This window comes from Leishmania donovani, chromosome 26, assembly GCF_000227135.1.
Source record: "Leishmania donovani BPK282A1 complete genome, chromosome 26".
Taxonomy (NCBI): Eukaryota; Euglenozoa; class Kinetoplastea; order Trypanosomatida; family Trypanosomatidae; genus Leishmania; species Leishmania donovani.
In genome coordinates this window covers 283038-306043 of record NC_018253.1, presented here as the reverse complement: position 1 = coordinate 306043, position 23006 = coordinate 283038, and the positions used below count along the sequence as shown (strand labels likewise).

General features: G+C 56.4%; 6 protein-coding genes across 6 annotated transcripts; all 6 read left to right on the top strand.

Moving 5' to 3' along the window:
- Positions 1-755: 755 nt before the first annotated feature.
- On the top strand, positions 756-953 carry LDBPK_260990 (hypothetical protein; the record flags this gene model as incomplete). The annotated part of the gene is made up of 1 exon (XM_003861638.1): positions 756-953. The coding sequence occupies one exon, from the start codon at positions 756-758 to the stop codon at positions 951-953; it is 198 nt and encodes a 65-aa protein (XP_003861686.1).
- Positions 954-1372: 419 nt separating this feature from the next.
- On the top strand, positions 1373-2605 carry LDBPK_260980 (hypothetical protein, conserved; the record flags this gene model as incomplete). The annotated part of the gene is made up of 1 exon (XM_003861637.1): positions 1373-2605. The coding sequence occupies one exon, from the start codon at positions 1373-1375 to the stop codon at positions 2603-2605; it is 1233 nt and encodes a 410-aa protein (XP_003861685.1).
- Positions 2606-4437: 1832 nt separating this feature from the next.
- On the top strand, positions 4438-5451 carry LDBPK_260970 (hypothetical protein, conserved; the record flags this gene model as incomplete). The annotated part of the gene is made up of 1 exon (XM_003861636.1): positions 4438-5451. The coding sequence occupies one exon, from the start codon at positions 4438-4440 to the stop codon at positions 5449-5451; it is 1014 nt and encodes a 337-aa protein (XP_003861684.1).
- Positions 5452-6213: 762 nt separating this feature from the next.
- On the top strand, positions 6214-7986 carry LDBPK_260960 (hypothetical protein, conserved; the record flags this gene model as incomplete). Its single annotated transcript, XM_003861635.1, has 1 exon — positions 6214-7986. The coding sequence occupies one exon, from the start codon at positions 6214-6216 to the stop codon at positions 7984-7986; it is 1773 nt and encodes a 590-aa protein (XP_003861683.1).
- Positions 7987-12354: 4368 nt separating this feature from the next.
- On the top strand, positions 12355-16545 carry LDBPK_260950 (protein kinase, putative; the record flags this gene model as incomplete). The annotated part of the gene is made up of 1 exon (XM_003861634.1): positions 12355-16545. The coding sequence occupies one exon, from the start codon at positions 12355-12357 to the stop codon at positions 16543-16545; it is 4191 nt and encodes a 1396-aa protein (XP_003861682.1).
- A 3255-nt stretch (positions 16546-19800) lies between these two features.
- On the top strand, positions 19801-21492 carry LDBPK_260940 (hypothetical protein, conserved; the record flags this gene model as incomplete). Its single annotated transcript, XM_003861633.1, has 1 exon — positions 19801-21492. One exon carries the CDS (start codon positions 19801-19803, stop codon positions 21490-21492), a length of 1692 nt encoding a protein of 563 aa, XP_003861681.1.
- Positions 21493-23006: the final 1514 nt, after the last annotated feature.

The following is a 23006-nucleotide window of genomic DNA, read 5'->3' as shown; positions in this document are numbered from 1 at the left end:
TAGTAACGTACGACTGGCTGACGTCTCCTCTGCAAAGAACAAAAAGGTCTTGGCGTGGTTACTTACCGCTTGGTTGCCTAGCCTCCTGAGCTGGCATTCTGGACAGGTGACAAGACGGCTGGTCGCCGAGAAGTTTTCGTTTCTTTTTCCGAGCGGCATTAGTGCAGTAGAATCGAATCGCATTCTGCTAGTGATTGCAATGATATGGGGGGGGGTTCACGGTTCTGACGAGGGATCACCTGATACTTGTAGCGTTTCTTGTTGCCAGTGATGGGGGCAGTGTCGTTCATGTAGCTGGGCCATCCCCCCTCCTTTCCTTCTCCCCCACACTATTGCAGGATCGAGATAGGTTTTTTTTTTTTCGTGCCCCGACCTGACTTGATAAGCTGCCTTCTTTGGCTGTCGCTCATCTGATCATGTTGACCTGTTGAGCTTAGCGGCAGTTTTCTGTGCATGCCAAACCGTGGCTCTCTTCCCGGTCGATGCAAGATAATTTTAAAAACAACTGACATCGATGCACACTTACAAGCCAGTCAGGAAGGTCGCCATCAGGCATAGCCCTACAAAACAGGCCTTACTGCACTAAAAAAGCACTTGAAAAGCGCGATTCTTGTGCGTAACACCTTCCCACACCACACACTCTCCTTTTCAATTCCGCTCACCTCCACCGCTTCCTTTCTCGTTCTGTGCTCGCCGCAGTCTTTCAGAGCGTCTACTCCCCGCCTCCACGCACCGACAGCAATCCAAAAAGCAGCATGAGCTCCACTTTCACTGCACTGGATGACCTGGAGCGCGAAATGAACACGTATTTAAATGACACACAGGCCACCGGCTGTGGAGACATAGGGCCAGTGCTTTTTCATTCTGCCAGAGTACAAATGGAGATTCAGGATCTGAGTCAGCGCGTTCAGCAAAAGAGTATTGCCCTGGAAGACAGGGCACGAAGCTCGTGACAGGACGCAATGTGTCCTTTTCAATAGCTCATGGTCTGCCTGCAACAAACACGATAAGAAGACTTGTGCTCGCACAACTAGCAACCCAGATAAAGAAGAGAACGACAACTCCGTATCGCGATGGCAGGGCTTTTCTGGTGGCCACTTTCATCTTTGAGGTGGGCGCAGTGGCTGAAGGGGCGAGGTATATGATGTTCCTGCGGTGTACATGATCTAGGCAACTCTGCTACTCACTTGACTGACCGCTTTCTCATTCTAACTGCCTTCTATGCTTCACTATTACTCACCGTGATTTGCATTCTCTATAAGTTTGCGCGCTACGTGGCATCGTGGTGTACTTCTCCCTCAGCATTGAAGCCTTTGCTTTATTGTGACATCTTTTTTCCTTGAGCTTTTTGGTGCGGGAGGTCAAGTGCGCAATGTCTCATCAAAAGCGGCCTCAGCTCACGTTAGCTATACCGGAAACCCTTCAAGTTCTCGACATGGGGCTTGACTTTAGGTCGTACTTGACGCGTGTCGACGAAAGTGGTGTGCCTATCCTGGGAAACGTCATTTCCTATGGTGCGGCTAAGGTGGCCGACATTTTTGAGCCTACTGTCGGGCTGCTTGTGACAGTTCTTCACCTGTTTTCGCAAAGCGGTTCGGGCAGTTCAGCCACTATGTGGCTCAAGACATATGATACAGTCCAAAAAGTATATTTGGAGCAGCAGGAGAACCACATTGATACCGATGGAGCAAAGTATGCCCAGGCTGCGCGTGACTTCATTGCGTCGCAGCTGAATTTAGTCGCTTCCCCCGACAACCGTATTATTACTGAGCGTCTTCTTGCATTCTTGGACTACCAGAGCGGAATTCGCGGTCCGCAGGCTCCTTCTCAACGAAAGATTCCTCGCGATCCGAAGGGAGCATTTTGCAACCTACACTTAGCCGACCACAAATGCTATCAAGAATTCTCATGCAATCAGCTCCACTTGCACGAGGCGGGGCCCGTACGACACCGCATCAACTTTCTTCAGAAGCTCGCCGAGATTATGATGGCGGAGGAGAGGCCTCGCGCGGAAGTAGTCAAGCGCGTGAAGGACTCGATTTTTTTTGCCCGGTACGGTAACAAGGTAACAGTTCGGTGTCACAACAATTGGATTCCGTTTTTCAAGACTCTTTACACTGACGGGCGCCTCGAGCAGGCCTTTCGCACCAACGCGTATTCTTGCCAAAACTTGAACTGTGTAGATGAGCATTGCAAGGGTATTCACCCGCAAGATCGCCGGGTGCCGCCTGCGACAAAACCCATCGACCTGCACAACGCACAACAGGTGGCACTGGAGCTGGATGAGGAAGCCGAGCACGTCGTTAGCGCGGTGGAAAAAGTCAAGAGCGCCCCTGAAGCCCCTCCAGCGTTGTCCTTGGCATCGCCGCTCTCCGTATTATCCCCGACAGCTGAGCTATGGAGAAATACTGTTCGAGACTACGTGCGCCAGTCTGGAATTCCTCAGGTGGAGGCTGACGAATCCCTCTTGCGCACGCTTCAAGATACGAAGGTCACAGGAACACCGCTCTCGACCTCGGAGCGGATGACGCCGCTGCTGGCTGAGTTGGATAATTACGCGTTCAATAGCAGCCAGTCATCGTTCAATAGCGAGACACGCACTTAGTGCTTGTGCCCTTTCTCGTTGTAACTCTATCTTTTCTTTCGTGCTTTCATACTATCGTCTTCTTTCACAACGCTACGAAAATGGGGTATGTGGTAAGTACACACGAGCACTAAAGAGGCAGCAAAGAGAACGTCTTTTTTTCTACGGACGCCGAGGGCGAGGATATCTTTTTCTTTTTTTTTGTCTCACTCAGATCAAATTGTAGAGTTCTTCGACACCTCTCGGAGGAAAGACTTGATTGATACCTCTTCGTGTTGTGCTTTATTCCCTCTTTGCCTTTTCGTTGCTTTTCGTTATCGTGCTTTTCAGAAAGTTGTGCTGACCTTTGCCCACTCTTTTTTTTTTCACGACGTTGCGAGTGTTGTATGGTGCGCAGTAGATACCCACACCAGTGTCTCCCTCGATTTTCTGATGTCCTATACCTATTTGCGCTGCTGGGCACTCTTATTTAGTGAGCACTTCTAGAAAGCGTGCCGCACTGCTGCGTCGCTACTCTTCACCGCCCCACGACCAAGCTTGACGACTTCCCTCTTGCTGTCATAATTTGCTCGCGATCGTCTTCTCGCCACTTTTCCAAGACATTCTTGTTCTCCGTCACCATGATGTAGTTTTTACGGGTGCGGAGCTGCCTGACGTTTTTTTGTTATTTCTCCATTATGCTGGCTGACTCCAGCAGCTTTGGACCGCTTTTCGTCGCCTCATTACCAACGACGCTCTTTTCCCTGCTGCAGAATAGCTCGAGCTTTTTCTGTTCTTCTTTGTGGTGCTCATCGCTCACAGGCGAGCTCGAAAGCGTGGAAAAGTATGATTCTTCTTCCCCCCATCTTGTGGCGTCTGTGCCACAAGATGAAAGATGCTGAATTGCTGTTGCGGTAACGAAGACTGCGTGTTCTCTGGGTGAGGGTCAAAGAAACTCAGGGTCTATTTCCGTGCTGTGCTACTTTCTTCCAATTACTTCATTTCACTCATTGTATTTGGTCGCATACAAGAAGCAAAAATCCTGAATGGGTTGACGCCCGCGCGTACCGGCGTGTCTCAGTCCAGTACGAAAACTAGGATGGCTGTCTTAGCACCATTGTATGTGAGCTAGTGGGGTATTAGTGTTCTATCCTCAGCTTGGCCGCTGCCCCAAATGGTTGCGAGCAGTCTTTTTCCAGTGTCCTAATGCAGCAGGTGCCTTCCTTTACCATTCTCCTTTCTCTTTTTCTTCTCTCTGCTTATCGCGCTGCCTTCATGCGGGGGCAAACCTACACGTGTGAAGCAATTTATAATTACTATTAGGAATTGCAAGCTGGTTGTTTGAATCCGTGAATTCTCACTTTACTTTTATTGCGGCACTCATCATGACAACTATTCGGTGGGCTCTATTCGCTGTCGCTCTTTTCTGCAGTGTTCTCACTCCAGTGCATGGCCGCATTCTTGGTGTGCAGAGTCGGTACACTGCATACTTCGATGCAGCGAAAAACGCAGGGGTTTTCCGTTGCCTAGATGGCTCGGCCACCATCCCCTTTAGTTCTGTAAACAATGACATATGCGACTGCGCTGATGGCAGTGATGAGCCAGGCACAGCAGCATGCACTGCACTTCGCGGCAGCGCTCTCACGCTGTTTCCACAGGATTGGAAGTTCCAATGTACAGCTGAAGAGCATGTTTCACAAGAGTTTCTTCACAATCACGTAAACGACGGAATCTGTGACTGCTGTGACGGCTCCGACGAGGCCGAATCGCCCACCTTATGCCCGAATCGATGCGCAGAGGTGGCTAGAGAGCTTGTGCGGCAGCGAGAGGCCGAGCAGGAGCGGAGCAGAAAGGCTGCAGTGAGCAAGGCAGTGATGCACTCCGCCGCACTGCGGCGCCGGGAAGAAGCGGCGAAATCCCTGGCTGAGCTGGAGACGGAGTACGCCCAGATAGTAGCGGATCTACCGGCACTTGAGGCGAGGAAGGCGGCTGCCGAGAAGGAGCAGGAAGCACGATGGACTGAGCTGGAAATGGAACAGAATGAATCGGAGGCTGGTCATTACGAGAGCGAATTCAGTGATGACGCGACATCTTGCATCCGATGGTGCCAAACAGGCGGCTGTATTGGCACTGGTCCGCGCGAAAGTCACAGGGACAAGTCGTGCTCCAACGTCATCGATCGAGATAGCTCAGGATATTGTGAGTGCAAGACGAATGATGAGAAGGACGAGCGTGAAGAGGATGAAGAAGGTGCCGAGCGTGAGGCCGAGGGTGAAGGAACGGAGGTGCGCAATGGTACCATCGCATACCGCTTTTCATGTGGTCACCCTGAGTTAACATGTATGTATGTATGCGACCACAGCGGTGAAGTGGGTGTTGGCAAGAAGCCCGAAAAGCTGCAAAACTTCGCGATCTTGGACGAGGTGCGAGAGGCTAGTGAGTCTCTCGAGAGGAAGAAGAGTCGATTGGAGGAAGTGGAGAGGGCGATGGAGGCGGCAAAGAAGCTGCTATCTTCTGCGACGATCACCACGGAAGATCTGCTTCGCACACTCGAGAGGGAAGAGTTCACGATTGATTTCCAAGAGTACACTTACGCGGTTATCATGTTTGACAAAGTGTACCAGCGCAATATCGGGATGACGACGGGTGGGAGTCTTCTGGGCTCGTGGAAGTCGTTTGCAGAAAACACGTACTCTGTGTGGGCTAAAGACGCACACGATTTGTCCCAGATGATCTACGACAACGGGTTGAGATGCTGGAACGGCGTGGTGCGCAACGTCGAGGTGCATCTTGTATGTGGCCCGGAGAACAAGCTGATGACGGTGGAGGAGCCTTCCATGTGCAACTACCGCATGGTTTTTGAGACGCCGGCGATGTGTGACGATTGAGTCACGACTTTCGCCCTCCCTTTTCTGTTTTTTTTTTCGTTCAGTAGCTCTTTTCTCGCTCGGCAGAACATCTGCACAGTGGCGCATCGGCGCCGTCTCCATCTTCTTTCAATGGGCTGCTGCTTCTTGATTTCCGACCAAAACGGACTCGCGCACATACGCTCTGGAGGTATGCGTCTCTTTTCGCCCCCCCCCGTCAGCTGTTCTTGTATTCGTTTTTTTTGTGTCTTTGTGGGATGGGTCGGCAGGGCCTTTTTTTGTTCTTACGGACTTCGCCGCACCCCCTTAACAGAGAAGTACTAAGTCGATCACCACAGCGCCGACGCAGCACAAAACAAAAAGTACTGAAGCACGCAAAGGCATGAAATACTGGCCGTTCTCCACCCGCCACCCCCTCCCCTATGTGCTGTTGTTAGGGGAGGAGGCTTGCCGGTCCCTTGAGTTCAGTTTAGTGGTGGCTGCCATGAGGAGAGCGCAGCGCAGTTGTGGATCAATCGCCTTCTTCAAATGGGCTTGCGCAGCTTCTCGCTCCTCTTCACTCATACTTTCTGTCCTTTCTTATAGTGCCGACGGACGCGCGCACGGTCATCGTGGCCTACTAGCTGCCTCTTTGGTCTCTTGCAACGAGCAAGAGCAACAGGAGCCTTGCCGCTCGGAGATGCAGATGGAAAAGGGAGGAGGTAGACACCCATCCACAGGGATCATCCCACGCACTGAATCATATTTGACAGCGAACAAGGAGGGACAGCCAAGACAGAGGCAATGGTCTTGCTTCACTCCCTCGTGAACGTGACCATCTTGGCCTTGCTCCTCCTCTTTGCGTTTCAGTACCAGACAATCCGTAATAAGGAAGCCGCGGATGCGCGCTACACGCTCGCTTCCTATCTCTTCGCGAGCAACGATCACACACATTCGTACCTTCATCGCCGCATCGAGACCATAGATGAATTCGTTGGAACCCTTGAGGGCATCGTGCGGGCCTACTACGCCGTGCCAACACGCAGTCGAGGGTTGTTCATGCACTACACGAACTCGAGTTCACGCGACTCCGACGCGATCGCTCCGCCGACACTGTTTCTGCAATACCACCTGGGCTACCACGGTGCACCGTCTTACGCGCAACTGGGAACTAAGACCTACGCGCTCACGCTGGAAAGCCCGACGGGCCCGTTTGTGAACACCACGGCGCTCCTGAACAACTCGACCGAATCCTGCACACCGCAGGCAGACCCTGTGGCAGGTGGAGCGTTCATTCCATGCCGCGTTTCGGCAATCGGCGACTTGCTCGATCGCGTGGTGCTGCTGCGTCTGGTCTTTTCCCTCTTCGCCCGCTCGCGGCGGTGGGCCGGCGACAGGGCAGCCACAACCCCCTCCACCTGGGATGTTGCGGTGAACTACGGGTTTGAGGGGCACAAGGCCGCTGTGACGATGACAGTACGTTTGTCGTCTGTCTCGCGGCGCCAGCTAGAGCAGGGGCCACTGCTGCTGTGTTGGGCCGTGGGGCTTCTCGCACTCGTAGACATATGCGTGCGGCTGCGTGTGCAGGTGAAGGAGATGATGGTGGTGAACGCCAGGCACCACCATTACGACACTCTTCCCGGCGAGGAGGAGGGACGGGGGAAGGCGCAGATGCAGTCACCGACACTTGGCACTGTACAGGTAGGGGAGAACGGCTGGCGCTGGATAGGGTACCTTTCTAACACAGCCGTCCTCTCCTTCGCCACGGTAGCCCTGTTGGCGCAGCACAAGCGCTGCACCAGTGACTCGCTTGAGGAAGCAGTCACCCTGCTGCTTGCCTTTGCCGCCATGCTGAGCAGCTTCCGCGTGGTCGTGCTGCTAAAGCTGTTTCCTGCGTGGTATGTCCTCATCGACGGGCTCGCGACATCACTGCAACAGCTCGCCGTGTTCGTGGTTGGGGTACTGCCAGTGCTCATTGGCTACGCCGTGTGCGGCACCGCGGTGTTTGGTGGGATGAGCGGCATCTACTTCCAGAGCATCCCAAGCGCCGTCGTGACGCTTTTGTGCTCCATGTTTGGTGACAATCTGCTCAGCACCTTTCTTCGCATGGATCAATCTCCGAACTGGCTGCAGATGCTTTTCGTTCGAGTGTTTATCCTCACCTTCCTGGCTCTGTTTGTGTGCAACATCCTCAGCATCGCCCACAGCATCATCCAGGACTCCTACAGTCAGGCACTCAAGTCGTACGCGAGCACCGTGACAGCGGCTGCAGAGGCGGCCGCCGTCGCTCAGCAGCAGCTACCCAGCAGCAGCAACGACTGGATCGGCGCCTACGGGGAGATGAGTGGCGACGAGGGCGTCGCCGTGCATGACCGGCGCAACCGACCAGATGAGCGGACGTCGGATAGTGCCGTCTCCACCGCTGCCACCTTGCCGTCACACTCACGTCACGAACACTCACCGGGTTACAGCAACAACGCGCGACGGCAGGCAGTGCCACCATTTAGCCCGCGTGAGGTGCTGCGCGCAGCTGATGTGAAGCGGATGCTCAGTCGACTGGAGCGCGCCTCTCTCTGAGCTGCAGTGCTGACCTGACAACACAGGGAAAAATGGAGCCGAAGGGAGGAGGGTGGTGGCTGTGAGGAACAGGTGGGTGAGAGCAACTGTGCCGCGGGGCCGAGGGGTCTGGGGTAGGGCATGATACAAACCCGCAATTTTTTCCTTTGCGCATCGATTTCTTCATGTCTGTGCGGGGCTTCCGTCTCGTCCTCCCTTGCCCCTCCTCGCCCGCGTGACTGTGTGCCGTTGAGGACGGTGCGCGAGATATGCGTGTGCTTACTGTGGACTTGGCGTCCTCTCTCTCTTTGGCGCTCTCGCTCGCCTTCTCTCTTTCCCTCATTCGTTCTCTGGAGCCGTTAGGCTCTTTCCCTTGGGTTTCACGTCGGCAGATGACAGCCGCGTGCCTACTGCTGGCGCTCTGTCTTTTTGTTTTGTGCCTCCGGGCTCGCGCACTCTCTCTCCTGTTGAGCCGCGTTCCTACGACTTGTAGGGGTGCGCGAGCGCCTTGGAAGCGGAATCTGAGTAAGCCATCGACGACTTTCACACGCTCTGTAATAGAAGGGGAGGCGGTGGCAAGCGGCGCTTGTGCACAGACTCCCGTATTCCTCCACCCACCCGTCCTTTTCATAGGCTGGCGCGATGCCGTTGTATTTTCTCGGCGTGTTGGCTACCCTCGAACCAGCCAAGGGAACGCGCAACACAACCATAAAGCGCTTATGCGCACGTGTGCGACCAGACGTGACTGCTGTCGTGACGAAGACAGTTTTTCCTACTCGTCCACTCATCAGCTCTCTTGCGTTCGCTGTCTTGCGCCGCTTCTGCAGAGGTGACAGGGAGGGGTTCGGCGCTCTCTTTGCCTTTTCTTTTTCTTGTAGCGGCTTGTAGCGGTCGGGCTTGATCCCAGAGGGCAGCACACACTTCTCCTTACGCGCCTAAGGCTTCTTCGCTCTCGTATCTCTCCTGTCACTCGTACCCTTGCACGCGCACACACCGTCCTTCGGTCGGCTCCCACAGTAGAGGCCGTATTCGCGCTTCCCACATCAAAAGAGAAGACGAGGGAACCTGCGTTCCCCACGAACACCATGCACAACAGGAACGGAAAAAACGGCAGAGCAGCAGAGCCCGTAGAGAGGGAAGCATAAAAGGTAATAAAAGAGGCCTCTAATCCTCTACTTCACCAGATGCAGAGAGAGACGCGTCGTGCGGGTTGCTCTGCCAGGCCCTTTCCACCCCTTCCTTCGCATCACCGTGTTCGCTGCTGCACACACACGCGTATATATACTATGTATATACGCGCATACATACAAGCATACACTGCACGACGGACACCCGAGTGTCAAGTTGGAAAAAAATGAAAGGGCGAATAACGCAAAGCCATCAGCTCCCCTCAGGTGGACCTGCGCATACATACCCATCTACCCTCACGCGCACGCCCTGCGACAGTCTTGCCTGCACACTCCAGCACAAAGGAACAGCCGAACAAGTTTGAACTGTAGCTGGTGTGCGTGCATGTGTCTGAGTTTGTGCTCCCCCGACTTCCTTCACGCTTCTCTTCCTCACTGCATCTTCTCTGCACATCTCCCCATCTCTATTTACTATTACTACGCCTTCCGCTACCGTTCTCCTCGCAGTTTTTCTCTTACTGCTACCGTGCGCCTACACAACCACAGAAGGGAGGAGAATAGCACCACCGACAACGGTGACGCCGAGCAACAACAAAGTAAACACCAAGAAAGAAACAGGAACACACACACACACACAGACAGGAAAGAGGAGGCCTCTGTATTCCCTCCTCCTCTACCTCCTACTCCGCGAGACTTCCTCCCCTCTTCCTTCTTCATCCTCTGCCCGGCGTTTATTCTTTGTTGTTGTTTTCTCTTTCGCTTGCTTCCGTTGTTTGGTTCACGCCCAAGCTACGAAACTCGCAACTGAGCTCCCCCTCTCTCTCTTGCCGACCTCTTCCCTTCCTCCCCTCTTCCCTGTGTTGTGTTGGTCTTCATCTACTCGAATACGCGCACATACAAACGCAAAAACCAGTGCGCGTGCCCTTTGTTCGTATGCACGTGTGTGCGCGTGCTCTTGCGTGAGCGAGATCTTCTCTTGCCTCTATCAACCATACCTCGACTAGACCTCCTTTGTTCTGTTGGGCGTGGGCGTGCGTGAGTGTGTCTCTCCCCTCCCTCCTCGCCTGCCTGTGTGTTCCCTTTGTGATTTGTAGCTGTATGCCGTGTAGCCGCGAAGGCATCCATTTTTTTTTTGTGCGTGTGTGTGTGTGTGGGGTATTCGTGTGTACGATTTGCACTCCTGTACATACCCTGAGTCTCCGAGCCGTGTGTCTCCGCGCGTGCGTGCGCCATACCCGTCTCTCTCTCTCTAACGCCAACACTATCACAGGCGCTTGTGTTCTCTCTTTTTTGTTTCGGCGGTGCTTTTGAAGTTGTTCTTGTTGGCCATTCGCCCACGTCTCCAACGCACTTCTCTCCCCCTTCTCCCCCCTCTCCCACACAAACGCACCACATTCACGGAGATCTCCTAGCTGGTTGGGGTAATCTGACTCTCCTTGCTTTGGCGTTGTTTTGCGTTGCCTTTGGCTGTTGTTGTTCTCATTCTCTCTTGCGATCTGCGCCCCCTCCCTCCATCGCTGTGTGCTTGTGCGTGTGTGTCTTCTCGCTTCTGTTCCCGTTGCGTTTCTATTACGACGCCGGGGCCGTTCAGACAAGCGCGACTGAGTGACGCGGTGAGGTCAATTTTCATCTCTTTTCTCTGTTTCCGTTTTTCCTCTTCTGCACCCTGAATCAGCTTCATCGATTCTTGTGCGTTTGATTCGAGTGTGGCTGCGTGTGTGTCTCTCTGTGAGCGTGCGTGCGTGTGGTCACGTGATTCACCACTTCGTTTTTTTTGTTCTCGTCTTTCTTCCCCTGCGACTCTGCCTTGTGCCTGACTTGATCTGTCCCAAGCTTCTCCTGGTCTTCGTTATATCTATCTCACACGGCCCCTTCTCGTCTCGTAGTCGCGCACACCGACACACACACACACAAATTAAGAGAACACCAAACAAACAGCATTAGAAAGAAAGCCCACCCGAATCCGGCACGTGCTCCTTAAATCTCCTCCTGTAGGCCACCTCCTTGTTCTTTCCATTTTCGCTTTCTCTCTCTCTGTCTGTGCGTGTGTGTGCGGATATCTCCACATCTATGTGCATGCATGCATGCATGTGTGCGCGTGTGTGTGCATGCATGTGTCGGTATGTGTAGGGCAGCATATGATTTTTGTTCTTCGCGTCTCGGTGTGCTGTTAATTTTTCTGTCTTGGCGTTTTGTTTCCTTGTCGCCTGCGTCATTATCACCGGTGTCTCTCTCCCTCCCTCCCCCCTCCCCGCCTTCCCCTCTCTTTCTGATTGACGCGCTGATCGTGGGTGATCCTTGCCGGCTGTGGGGTCTTCTATGCACCTACCTCTCTCTCTCTGACGTTCTTGTGAGTGTACGTGTGTTCGGAGGCGCCTGCGCGTCTCCCCATCTGCGTACTCCCTGCTTGACCTCTTCTTTCCGTGCGCCCTCACCCCTATCCCCTTGCATTTTTTAATTGTTCCCTATATATGTATATATAAATACATATCTTGCGTGCGTGGGTGCGTGCATCTGTTGCTGCTGTTCATGCTTTCGCCTCGCTCTTTGTTCCCTTCAGTCCTATCTTCTGTGGTTTTGGTATCTTCTTCGGCTCTTGTCCCTGCAGTCCCTCCCTCGCTCTTCCCCTCCTGCGTCACAGTCGGCACGCTTCCAGACCTCCCCCTTCCCCACTCCTTCTGCAGGTCGTTGAGTGCAGAAAAGTTTCTTCGTTGTTTCTTTCCTTTTCTTTTATTTTTTTTTGTTCAACGACCAAAAAGAAGACGCCGCTTCCTTCCCTCCCCCTCGTCCCTGCCTTTCACTGTGCGTGATCTCTCCCTCTGCGCGTGCGCGTTGGTGTGTATTTCTTCCGGTGCAGGCACGCCCCCTCTCTCTCCTTCCTGTTTCGTCTTGCCGGCTTTTTTTTCTCGTTTCTCATCTCTTTCCGGGACCACGCTGAGTGGTGCTGTGTGTGTGTGTGTGTGTGTGTGCCCGTGCCGATTTTCTGCTTGGTGAACTGTCTGCCGTCGTTTCTATATTAGCACGCCCGCCACTCGTGGAACCACGGTTTGCTTCTCTCCTTTGCTTTGGACTTTGTTGTTTTCGGCCACGGGCCACACCATCACCGCCCTTCAGCGTATTCGCGGTGCCTCGCGCACACTCTTTGTTTACCGTTGTTGTTAACGGCGTCCTCCTGTAGGCTAGCACACGTATACGCGACACTTCATCGCTGGTACACTACGCGGGCTGCAACGTACCGAAGTACAGGCGACGAGACACGCCAATGGGGCCCGACTGCACCGCCGGAGGTAACGGCGGTGGCGCCCACCGTTACCCTCCTCATCGTGATGTGCGCGGTGACGAGGAAGCGTCACCGCGCTGCCCCTCTCCCCACCGCATGCGACTGCAGAAACAGCAGTGTTTTCAGTCGTCTCCCGAGAATCAACAGCAGCAGCATCCTCGTGCGCTGTCCTCCTCCAACCCGGGCTCGCCACTCATGTACACTGTCTGCCCTGCCACGCCCGACAGAAGCATGAACCCATACGACCGAGCATCCCCCCTTTATCGCAGCCACGCATCGCCGCACAGTCGACTCGGCGACTCGGCATCGCCGAGCAGCGCCATGACGGAGGCCGGCATGTATGAGAGCAACTCTGATCTCTCCGCTGTCTGCCCCACTTGGTTCAACCGGTGCGCGGCATCATCGCCTTCCCTGTCGTCGGTGATGGCCTCGCGCCACTTGCCTCCGTTGCAGGCTCACTCGCCAGACCCGCAGAGCCGCTGCCCGCAGCCGTTCAACTCCATCGCAGCCGCCGTTTCATACTCGTCGCCGCTCGGCGTTGCTTCCAACGAGTCCCCTCACATGAAAACCGCGCTGACATCGTTCGGCGAAGCCTCCTGGGGCGGCTTGACGAGCCCGAACTCTAACCGTGGTGGCATGATGGCCAGCGCTCCGCAGCAGCAGAGCCTCGGCAACTGCCGCAGCAACGTGGGGCACGTGATGCTTCCAGAAGAGGTGTCTCACCCGAGCAAGCTCGCCCAGTCTGGGATGCTGAACTCTTCGTCGCCATCGCACTCTGGAGGCGCCGGCCCCGCCCGAGTGAGCGGCGCCTCACCATATCAGTGCGCCTTGGATGGGCTGGCCTCCCAGCAGCAGGAAAAGCAGCAGCAATCGACATTGGAGCGCTATGCGCCTGGCAACGTCACAACACCCGTCGGCGCAAGCTCTTCCGCGGCGGCAGGAGGTGCTAGCCCGGGTAGTGTCCCCACCGGCGATGCTGATGCGGACAAGATCGTCCCACGGCAGCACGGTGACAACAACTCACTGGCGCTCAACAGTTCGCTTGAGGAGCGGCTACCCACAACTGCAGCTTCGGTGCCCCACCGGCACACCTCGCCGTCTTCGGTAAGCTGGCCCCGCGATGCATTCGCGTCGTCACCCTTCAGCCGAGACGCGCCGCCATCTTCGCACCTCCATCCGCGAGCCGCTATATCGCCGGCGCGCGAGTCGACGCCGGTGATGCCGCTGAAGACGTCGCCAGCAACCACCTCTACGCCTCTCCGAGCCGACGATAGTGCGCCGGGTGGGGTAGAAGCTGACTGCTTCAGTGAAGCTCGCGGCTCGCGGGCGTCGCCGCCGCGGCCGCACGCGTTCTCCCAACACCAATCGCCCGAGAAAGGCTTCATCGACTCGCAGTCGACCGGGACTCCGCATCCGCAGCCGCAGCCAATACACCCACTGGCACCCACGCCCTCATCGCCGCAGGCGCTAAAGTCACCTGCGATGTTTGGCGTTATCGACCTCTCCTACAGCCGTACAGATGCGAGCGGCTCGAATGCGACACCGCCAATGCCAACCGGCGCTACCAGTGTCGGCGCGAGCGCCGTGGTAAAAACGCGCACACAGGTGAGGACGCCTTCGAGGGCACCGGCAGTGATCAGTGTACGCGTTCCTGTCCCCTCACTCCCGAGCAACAACAGCACGCCTGTCACGTCCGTCAACCACGCCGATCCAACGGCAGCCGCGGCGTCATTATCCTCGACATCGGTGACAGCCACTGCCGTTGCACCGCTAAATGGCGGCAGCTCCTGCAGCGAACTCACGGCACACTCGGGCACAACCATTTTGCGCATGGTCCACAGCGCGGGCCAGAGAGACAGCAGCTACTCGACCTTGCACACCACGCTAAGTCATAGCCGTGATGCGACAACTGCCACCGCGACGACAACGGCGACCACGACTCCAGGGTACTCGCCACGTGCGGATTCCCAGACGCCGGTGCATACGGCCACGATCGCCTCCCAGCACGGGACCTTATTCACACCGCTTTCACCGCTGCTAGCGGAGAGTGATGACGACGCTGTCGAGGCGGAGCAGCAGCAACAGCAACGCAAGGCAGTGCAGTCTCAGCAGCACATGAAGCCTGTGGCGTCGACGGCCCTGATGGCTGCACGGGTGCGAAAGACAGCTGTGTCTTCCCCCACTGTCTCCGTCGACGCGGTGCGCAAGCCGGAGCGGTCGTCGCAGGCGCTGACGCTGACGGCCGACACGGTGCTGCCAGTCGCGGTGCAGGAGGACGAGGCCCGCTGCAGCTCCAGCGCCGCTACCACTGCTACGCGAAGCAGTTCTAACAGCCGCGCACAGCTGTCGTCCTCAGCGTCGCTTTCCAGGTCGATCAACGCTACGACCTTGACGGAACCCAAGGGTGGTACCGCCGGTGTTGCAGCTAGCGGCACTGGCCGCCTGGAGAGGGTGCGCACCGTGGTACGCGCCGGCAGTGTCAGTGCACGCAACGTGGCTTCCCGTGAGAGAGGGCCGCGCGAGAAGTTCGCCGCCACCTTTGCCGCCAGCAGCTCCTTCTCCAGCAAAGTAGCTGCGGCCGCGTCGAGTGCCTCTGCCTCCTCCATGGACATGGGCGTCGCAGCTGGCGCGCGTGGCGCTCACGTGCGTCGGCAAACGAGTGTGAGCACTGCGTCGACGAGCTCAGTTGCCAGCGACATGCTGAGAGCGCCCCCGGCGTTAGCGAGCTACTCCTTTGTTTCCAGCCGCGCTCAAATGCAGCGCTACATCGACCAGTGGCGCGACCGCTTCGAGGAGGACAAGAACGCGTACAAGGAAGGCGGCTATCTCACCGTGACGCCGGGCCGCATCGTTCACTCGCGGTACGTGCTGATTCAGAAGCTGGGCTGGGGCGAGTTCAGCACGGTATGGCTGGGCTACGATACAAAGCACGCCACCCTGGGTCGCGGCTTGTCTCAGGCCTTCGTCGCCGTCAAAGTCGCCAAGTGTCGCTCCAGCGTTCAGGAGGCAACCCGCTACGAGGTGAGTTTGCTGCGCTATCTAGAGGCGCGTCTACCGCGGCATGCCGCCATCACGAACATCATCGACTGCTTCGACGTGCGGGGCGAGTTCGGCATGCACACTTGCATGGTCCTTCCCCTCTGTGGGCCCAACCTCCTTTCCATCATCGAACGCATGAAGGCGGACCGCAGCCGACGCAACGCCGAGGACCTGCGCATGATTAAAGAGATTGTCATCTCGGTGCTCATCTCGCTACACGAGCTGAGCGAGCTGAACGTCGTGCACACCGACATCAAGCCGGAGAATGTGCTGTGCTCGGCGGTGGACTCGAAGCTGGTGAATTCGATGGAGAAGTTCTGCATTTACAACAAGGAGCGGAGCCACATGATCAGCGTCGAGGACTTCAAGAAGTCCATGGCGCAGCAGTCGACGGAGCACCTGGTGTATCTTGCAGACTTCGGCTTGTCGGCGCTGCTGGAGCCGCCGGGCTCTGCGCAGCACTGGATGTCTGCGTGCAGCAACGTTGACGCCTCCCTGCTGGCACCGCTCATGCGTTGTAAGAAGAACTTCCCGGTCACGCGGTCTGGTGTCGTGGATAACCATCGCGGCACGCTCATCCAGACTCGCGAGTACCGCGCACCGGAGGTACTGCTGGGCCTTGACTTCACCTGCACGACGGACGTGTGGAGCGTGGGGTGCATGACGTTTGAGCTCATCACCGGGTGCTTCCTGATGGATCCAAAGAGGAAGACGCGCGAACCGCGCGATATGGATATCGAGCATCTCGCCATGATGATGCAGATCCTCGGCCCACTGCCGTCAGAGATCACAAGCATTCGCGTGCGCAACAACGACTACTACGACGCAATCATTCAAGGGACTCCGGTACCGAAGAGCGGGTTTCGCCCGCCGCCAGAGTATCTGCACCGCTTCGTGGACCGAAACGGCAAGTTCATATACGCCTCGCGCTACCACTCGTACCCGCGCCGGAACTTGGAGATGGAACTGGAGCCGTACCTCGGCTTCCGCGAGGCGCAACTGGCAGCCAACTTCATCTTGTCATGCCTGCACTCGTACGACCCCAAGAAGCGACCCTCAGCGAAGAAGCTGCTCAGCCATCAGTGGCTCTACGGGGTTGGGGCCGCGTCCAAGGAGAAGACGCCGTCGCGTTAGAGGAGAGCTAACCTTTCACACATTGCTATACGTTGAGCTGTACTTGTTTTAGCGTGATGCTGTATCTATGTGTGTTGGTGATGTATGTCTGTCTGATTGGGTTGCGGTGGATGGCCATATGTGTAGCTTCGCTCGCCGCACAGAAAGAGTGGATACGCTATGGTCCGTTCTACCCTCCCCTCCTCCTCCTCCTCTGCGCTGGTGTGTTTGTGTGTGTGCGCGTGTGCGTGTGTGTCTTTGTGGCCACAGAGTGGGCCTCCTCTTCGCCCTTCTTACGTTTCGTTTTCTCTTCCTTCATGTTTCTCCACCCCTCCCCCTCCCCCTTTCCGGTATGTGGAAGCGGATCACGTAGCGCTGTTTCGTCCCCCATCTCCTTCGCCGTTGCTTCAGCCTTTCGAGTGCCTTTGCTCTCTTCCCTCTACACCCCCCTCCACCCCCGACCCGTAAGCCCTGCTTCGCTCTCTCCATCTTCCTCGTTCCCCCCTCTCTTCTCTCGTCTTTGCTTTTCTTCTGCAGAAGGCGAGGGAATCCATTTAGGATTGACAGGATGATGGTGTGGACGACTGGTGGCCGCTGTCGCTGCGTCGGACGGTGTGTGCCATGCAGCCGCTCTTTTGTTCTTTTTTCTTCCCATGCGTGTGAGTTGCTGCCTCTCGTTGTTCTGCTGTTCTTGTCGATTCAGTGGCTCGTGGCTCTGCATGACACCCGCCCTCCCCAGACACACACACACACACCATACACCACACATCTTCCATGCTCTCTGCTAGCGCTGTCCTCTGCCGTCGAATGGGGTGTCTCTCTCTCCGTATGTGTGCGTCTGCGTTATTTGCTCTCTGTTCTCTGTTCTCTCTCGTCCGTGCGGTTGTTAGTGGTAGGGTCACTACCATCGTTGACGTTGTCATCAGTTGGCGGCTGCCGCTCTTCTCTGTTCTCGAATCTGTTCCCTTGTCTCCCCCCACCCCACCTCACCTTTTGTTTCCCTTACTTGTTTCTCCCTCTTTTCTTGTCCCCCCCTCTCCTTCACCTTCACTGTCAGCCGCATCGTTGTCTCCGCCTCACGCACTCTTCTCTTTATCGACGACCTTCTCGGCCGTCTGTGGTCTTTGTATTTCCTCTTCGAGGATGCTCCCTGGCTTCTGGTGCCCCCACCCAACCCCCCTGTTTCTCTCCAGTCTCCCTCTCTTGTCGTGGGTAGTCTATGCGTGGATCGCTGTGGTTATGTGCACTTGGCAGCGTGAGAGCGGCGCGTTGCTGCAGGCGTGTATGGGCGCTTCATCACTGCTGACTTGGGTGATACCAACCGTGTGCGTGTCTTTTTGATTCCCCCTATTTTGGCTGTCCGTTTTCCTGGGCGCTCCTTTCGGTTTCGTGTTTTGTGTGCATGCGTGCTTCTTCTGTGTACGCGTGCGTGTAGGTGCGTGTGCGTCACGTGCGTAGTATGCGCGCCTCGGGGGACAGACAGAAGAGACCTCTCGCCAGCTCCACTGACATCCCGACACACACACACATGTATATATATATAGTTTATGTTTATCCGCATCGGCACGGGCAATTACCGCCTAGTTGACCGACCAGCCTTTTTGTCGTTTTCATTCTTAGTGCGGGAGAGGTAGACCTTTTTCCACTCACTTCTCTACCTCGACGGGGATTGACCATGAACGACGGGCACCACAAGATCACCTCTAAGCGTGTGAGAACGGCTCCCCACCTCTTTTCAGCTTCTCTCTCTGTTCCTCCCGCGGCCCTCTGGCTTTCTCCCCTCTCATCTCTCTCGTTGGCTTGCCCCCTCCTCGCGCGCATCTGATCTCGATAGGCGTCTCGTTGTGGTTGTGTTGTTCCCACCCCCTTTGTTTTCCCCCTTCCTCTTTTGAGCGCTGCCCTCTCCTACCTTTCGCCCGCTGCCACCCCACGCCGTTCTCCATCATCTCTTGGCACCCCCACCCCCGTTCAGGTGGCTTTTCCCCTCTCCCCGCCCTTGTCTGTTTCCTCTCGTCGTTTACGCCTCCTCGTGCACGTGTGTCGCTGCTACTCGTGGAGTGGTGCACCGTTGGTGCAGACGATCTTGCGCACGCGGGGGGGGGGCGGTGCCTTTCTGTGTGGGTGTGCGTCTTGGCCTGCGAGCAGCTGTGCATCTCTGTCGGAGGAGAGTGGGTGCCACATACTTGTCGGCCGCTTCGGTGCAGCCCCCTCCCCTCCCCCTTTCCCCTGATACACCCGCTCTGTCTCATCTTCGGGGCTGTGACCGTTGGTGTTCCACGGGCTGCGTGCGCTTGTTTTTCGCCCATCACACGCGGTGAAAGTTGATTGCCTTCTTCAAACAGGTGGCATGGACAACAGAAGCGAGGCCCCCCACCTCCCCCCCCCCACACACAACCACCAAAGGGGGGTGTCTGTGTGTCTGGGGAGGTGGCAAGCACAGCCTGTAGCGGCAGAGCGATACCGACAGAGAGAGCGTGGTTGCCGAATGGCGCATCTAGGTGGCCCCCTAGTCTTTCTGTAGCTCGATGTGGATTGAAGGGACGGAAAAGGGAAGATGCCGCCGTCTCTTCGTCCCCTCTCTCCTTGTGTGCAATACACAGAGACATAAGCTTATGGTCAACACTTACTTATCTGCGTGCCTGCGCAACACGGTGGCGGTGGCTTCTTCGATTTCGGACCGAACCCCATTATCCACGCCGACTCCGGTGGCATCTACACTTTCGCTTCCACCCAAGTATTGAAAAGTACGCTCCTCCTCTTTCTATGCATCGACCTTTCACGCTTCACGCCCCTCCCCCTGCCTTGCCTTTCTCCTTTGGAATACACACGCACACACGGCTGCGCCGCACGGCATCCATTCTCGTTGCCTACTACTACTGCTGCTGCTGCTGCTGCTCCTGCCGGCGCTGCTCTTCTTTGTTTTCTTCTTTTTTTTTTCACGATTGACTTCCGACTCGCTCGCCACTTTATGCGCTGCAGTACAACAGAGAGTGAGTTTTTATGCGTGCCTCACCCTCACTGCAAAGATCGTTTTGCACGTGCTACGCAGTGCGGTGCCCACACGATTGTCTTACACGTTCGAGCACTCCGTAGCTCCCAACTCGTTCTTGTGCTCCCTCCCTCCCCCCCTCTCTCTCTCTCTGGAAGCCTGAGGCAGGGCACGCCCGTACGCGTCTTTCTGCTGGCCTTCCCTCTCCCCTCCCTCCCTCTTCTGCCACACATCTTCCGTTTGTGTTGTTGTTTACTAGCGTGATCGGGGTTTGTGACGCGGCCATCATGGAGCTCGACCACGATGAGCAGCACCCGGACCGAAAAGCGGTGCCGCAGGTCCAGTGCTGTGTGTGCGGCCTGGTGATCGACAGCAACCTCAGCAACATGTGCCCCAACTGCCTCCGTGCCCATGTTGACATCACCGATGACCTGCAGAAGGAGTACATCCTCATCCACTGTCCGGAGTGCGGCCGATACCTGCAGCCGCCCAAGTACTGGGCTCGCGCCGAGCTGGAGAGCCGCGAGCTGCTTACCATCTGTCTGAAGCGCATCAAGGGGCTAAACAGCAGTGCCGGGAGCAACAGCAACGCCAACAAGGCGAAGCTTGTCGATGCCAAGTTTCTCTGGACTGAGCCGCACAGTAAGCGCATCAAGCTGCGCCTCACCGTGCAGAAAGAGGTCTTCAACAACATTGTTATTCAGCAAGCCTGCCTCGTTGAGTACGTTGTGACGTGGCAGCAGTGCACTACGTGCCAGAGGGTCGCCACCGGCCAGCCGCAGTGGGACGCGTGCGTGCAGCTCCGTCAGAAGGTGAACCACAAGAAGACGTTTCTCTACCTGGAGCAGCTCATCTTGAAGAAGCGGCTGCACGAGAACTTCATCCGTATTGAGGGGCAGCCTGACGGCCTCGACTTCTTCTTTGCCCACAAGAGCCACGCCATGAACTTCCTGGAGTTCTTGAACAAGGCGGCGCCTGTGACGCGCCGCGATGCCGTGCAGCTTGTCTCCCACGACTCCAAGAATAACACGGCCGTGCAGCACTTCACCTTCGCGCTCGATATTGCACCACTCTGCCGCGAGGACCTTATTCTTATTCCGTACAAGGACTACTACCTCAAGTCTCTGGGTGGGATGGGGCCGCTGGTTCTGGTGCACAAGGTGTTCAGCTCCATCGTCTTCATGGATCCGCGAACGCTGCGTGCTGGCGAAATCACCGGTGCCCTGTACTGGAAGAAGCCCTTCGCGTCACTGCAGACGTCGCGCGAGCTGGTTGAATTCTACGTGCTCGAGTGCCAGCTGATGCCCGTCACCAACGGCACCTACCAGCTTGGCCTAGTCACCGTGTGCCTGTCGGACGAGGTCGGCGAGGGCCGTGAGTGGATCGTGCAGTCCCACCTTGGTGGCGTGCTCCACCCGGGCGACCTCGTGAAAGGGTACCTGCTGGAGGGGCGCATCCTCAACAACGAGGACCTGGACGAGAATCGCTACAAGCCGGAGCAGCTGCAGGATGTCATTCTCGTGCGCAAATTCTTCCCGTCGCAGAAAGCGCGCCGCAACCGTCGCCTGTGGAAGCTAAAGAAGCTCGACATTGTGACTTCGCAGGGCGAGGCGACGTCCATCAGCGGACCTTCCCGCCGCGGTGGTGCCAGCGCGAACAGTGGTGCGAACGAAGACGAATGCGAGTTTGAGGACGAAATCGAGCGTGACGCAGAACTGCGCAAGGAAATTGCAATCTATCGTATGATGGACGAGGAGATCGCCGCGCGGCGTGGCACAGCAGCGACAGCTGCGGATGCGGCAGAGAACGAGTACGAGGATGACGACGAGATTCCTGAGATCGCACTGGAGGAGATGCTGGACGAGCTGCAGATTGACGATGGCGCTGAGCCTGCAGGTGCCGAAGAAAGCCTAATGGCTAACGAGGACAGCGACAACGAGGAGGTGGCGGACATCCGCAAGAAGGTGCGCATTGAGTGAGTTCACTTTTCTGCTGTGCGCTCGTGTGGACTGTTGTGGTGTCGGCGGTACTGCCTCCTCGACTCCTCTGCGTCTTTGCCTTTTCCATCCCAACAAGCCAAAGGCACCCCCCCCCCACACACACACACACACGTGAAGGCGAGACGGGGGCGGAGGAGGGACAGTGCAGTGCTTACCTCGTGCATGTACTTGATGCCCCAACGTTCTTTGGCTTGGTCATGGCAGACTCCCTGAGTTTGTGCTGCCGAGTTGATAAGCTCACACGTTTGTCTTTGGTTTCTGCTTGAGCCAGTAGAGAGCAGCAGGTTGCGAGGGAGGCGGGGAGGGGGGGGCGGGTGAGAGCGCGTTGGCGAGGGAGGTGAGGCCGGAGCTGGAGTTTGTGTGTGTGTGTGTGGATGCGGAGATGGTCGCTCCGGAGCACCGTCTTTTCCATTCTTGTTTCTCTCTCAGCCCTGCTGCTGCCTCGCGGGGCGTTCGTCCACGTGTACATATAATATATATATGTATACATGTGTGCGTGTGTGCTTGTATATGGGTGCGTGAAGAAACCGTGCCCCACCGCCCCACTCACCCCTCTTTCTCTCTTTGCATCGCCGACTCGATTAACGCCAATTTAAAGAAGGTAACCGTGAACAACACGCAGGCAACAAACAATAATCCGAAGGACCGCATTCATGCACGTGCACCAACGTGGGTAGAGGGGGGTATTGGTGGTGGCGGGTGGAGTGGCGGGTGTATTGAAGCTTTCGTGCACTCCGGTGCTGGAGCTGGGGGAGGGGCACCTCTGAGCGTGTATGTATGCGTGTGCGTGTGCTTCTGTGTGATTGCTCATCCAACCCTCCAGCGAAGACGCGTATTTCGGTGATGCAGGGTGCTGCTCCGTCAGCAGCGAGATGATACAGGGAGGGAGAGGCTCCCTGATGGCGCTCATGTGCGTGTGTGTGGCGTGTCCTGTCCTATGCTGTACCTTCTTTCAAGTGCTGATGTATCCGAGGTATCGTGCCTCCTTCGCGTCCTACAGGCGGCCTTGATTTCTCTTCGTTTGCCTGCTTGGCGAATTCATGTTTTTCAGCCCTGCAAGGACACTCGCTTCATATGTGGCTCTTCCTCTACCTCCTCCGATCTTTTCTTTTATCCTTTCCCGCTCGGTCGTCTACGCAGCATGCGCGCCATGCCACTCCTCACAGGTAGGCACACACAGGCAAACGCATACGCGTACACATCCCCAGACTCTTTGCGCCGCCGCAACGTCGTTCGCACGCACATACAAGGGTTGTGTGTGCAACCGTTGGTGTGGGTGCGAGGGTGCTCAGATAGGACAAGAAGCGTCCTTGTCAACGATTCTTCGAGAGGCTCGCTGCTTTCGAGAAGAGGCCGCCTCTGCACTGAACTCGACGTGCGTGTGCGTGAGAAATGGGCTCGGAGGCGGCAGCGGCACAGTCCCGATTTCTGCGTATCGGTCTTTGCCCTACAAGCAGACGGCGACGCTTTCGCCTCACACCCTCTGCAAGAAG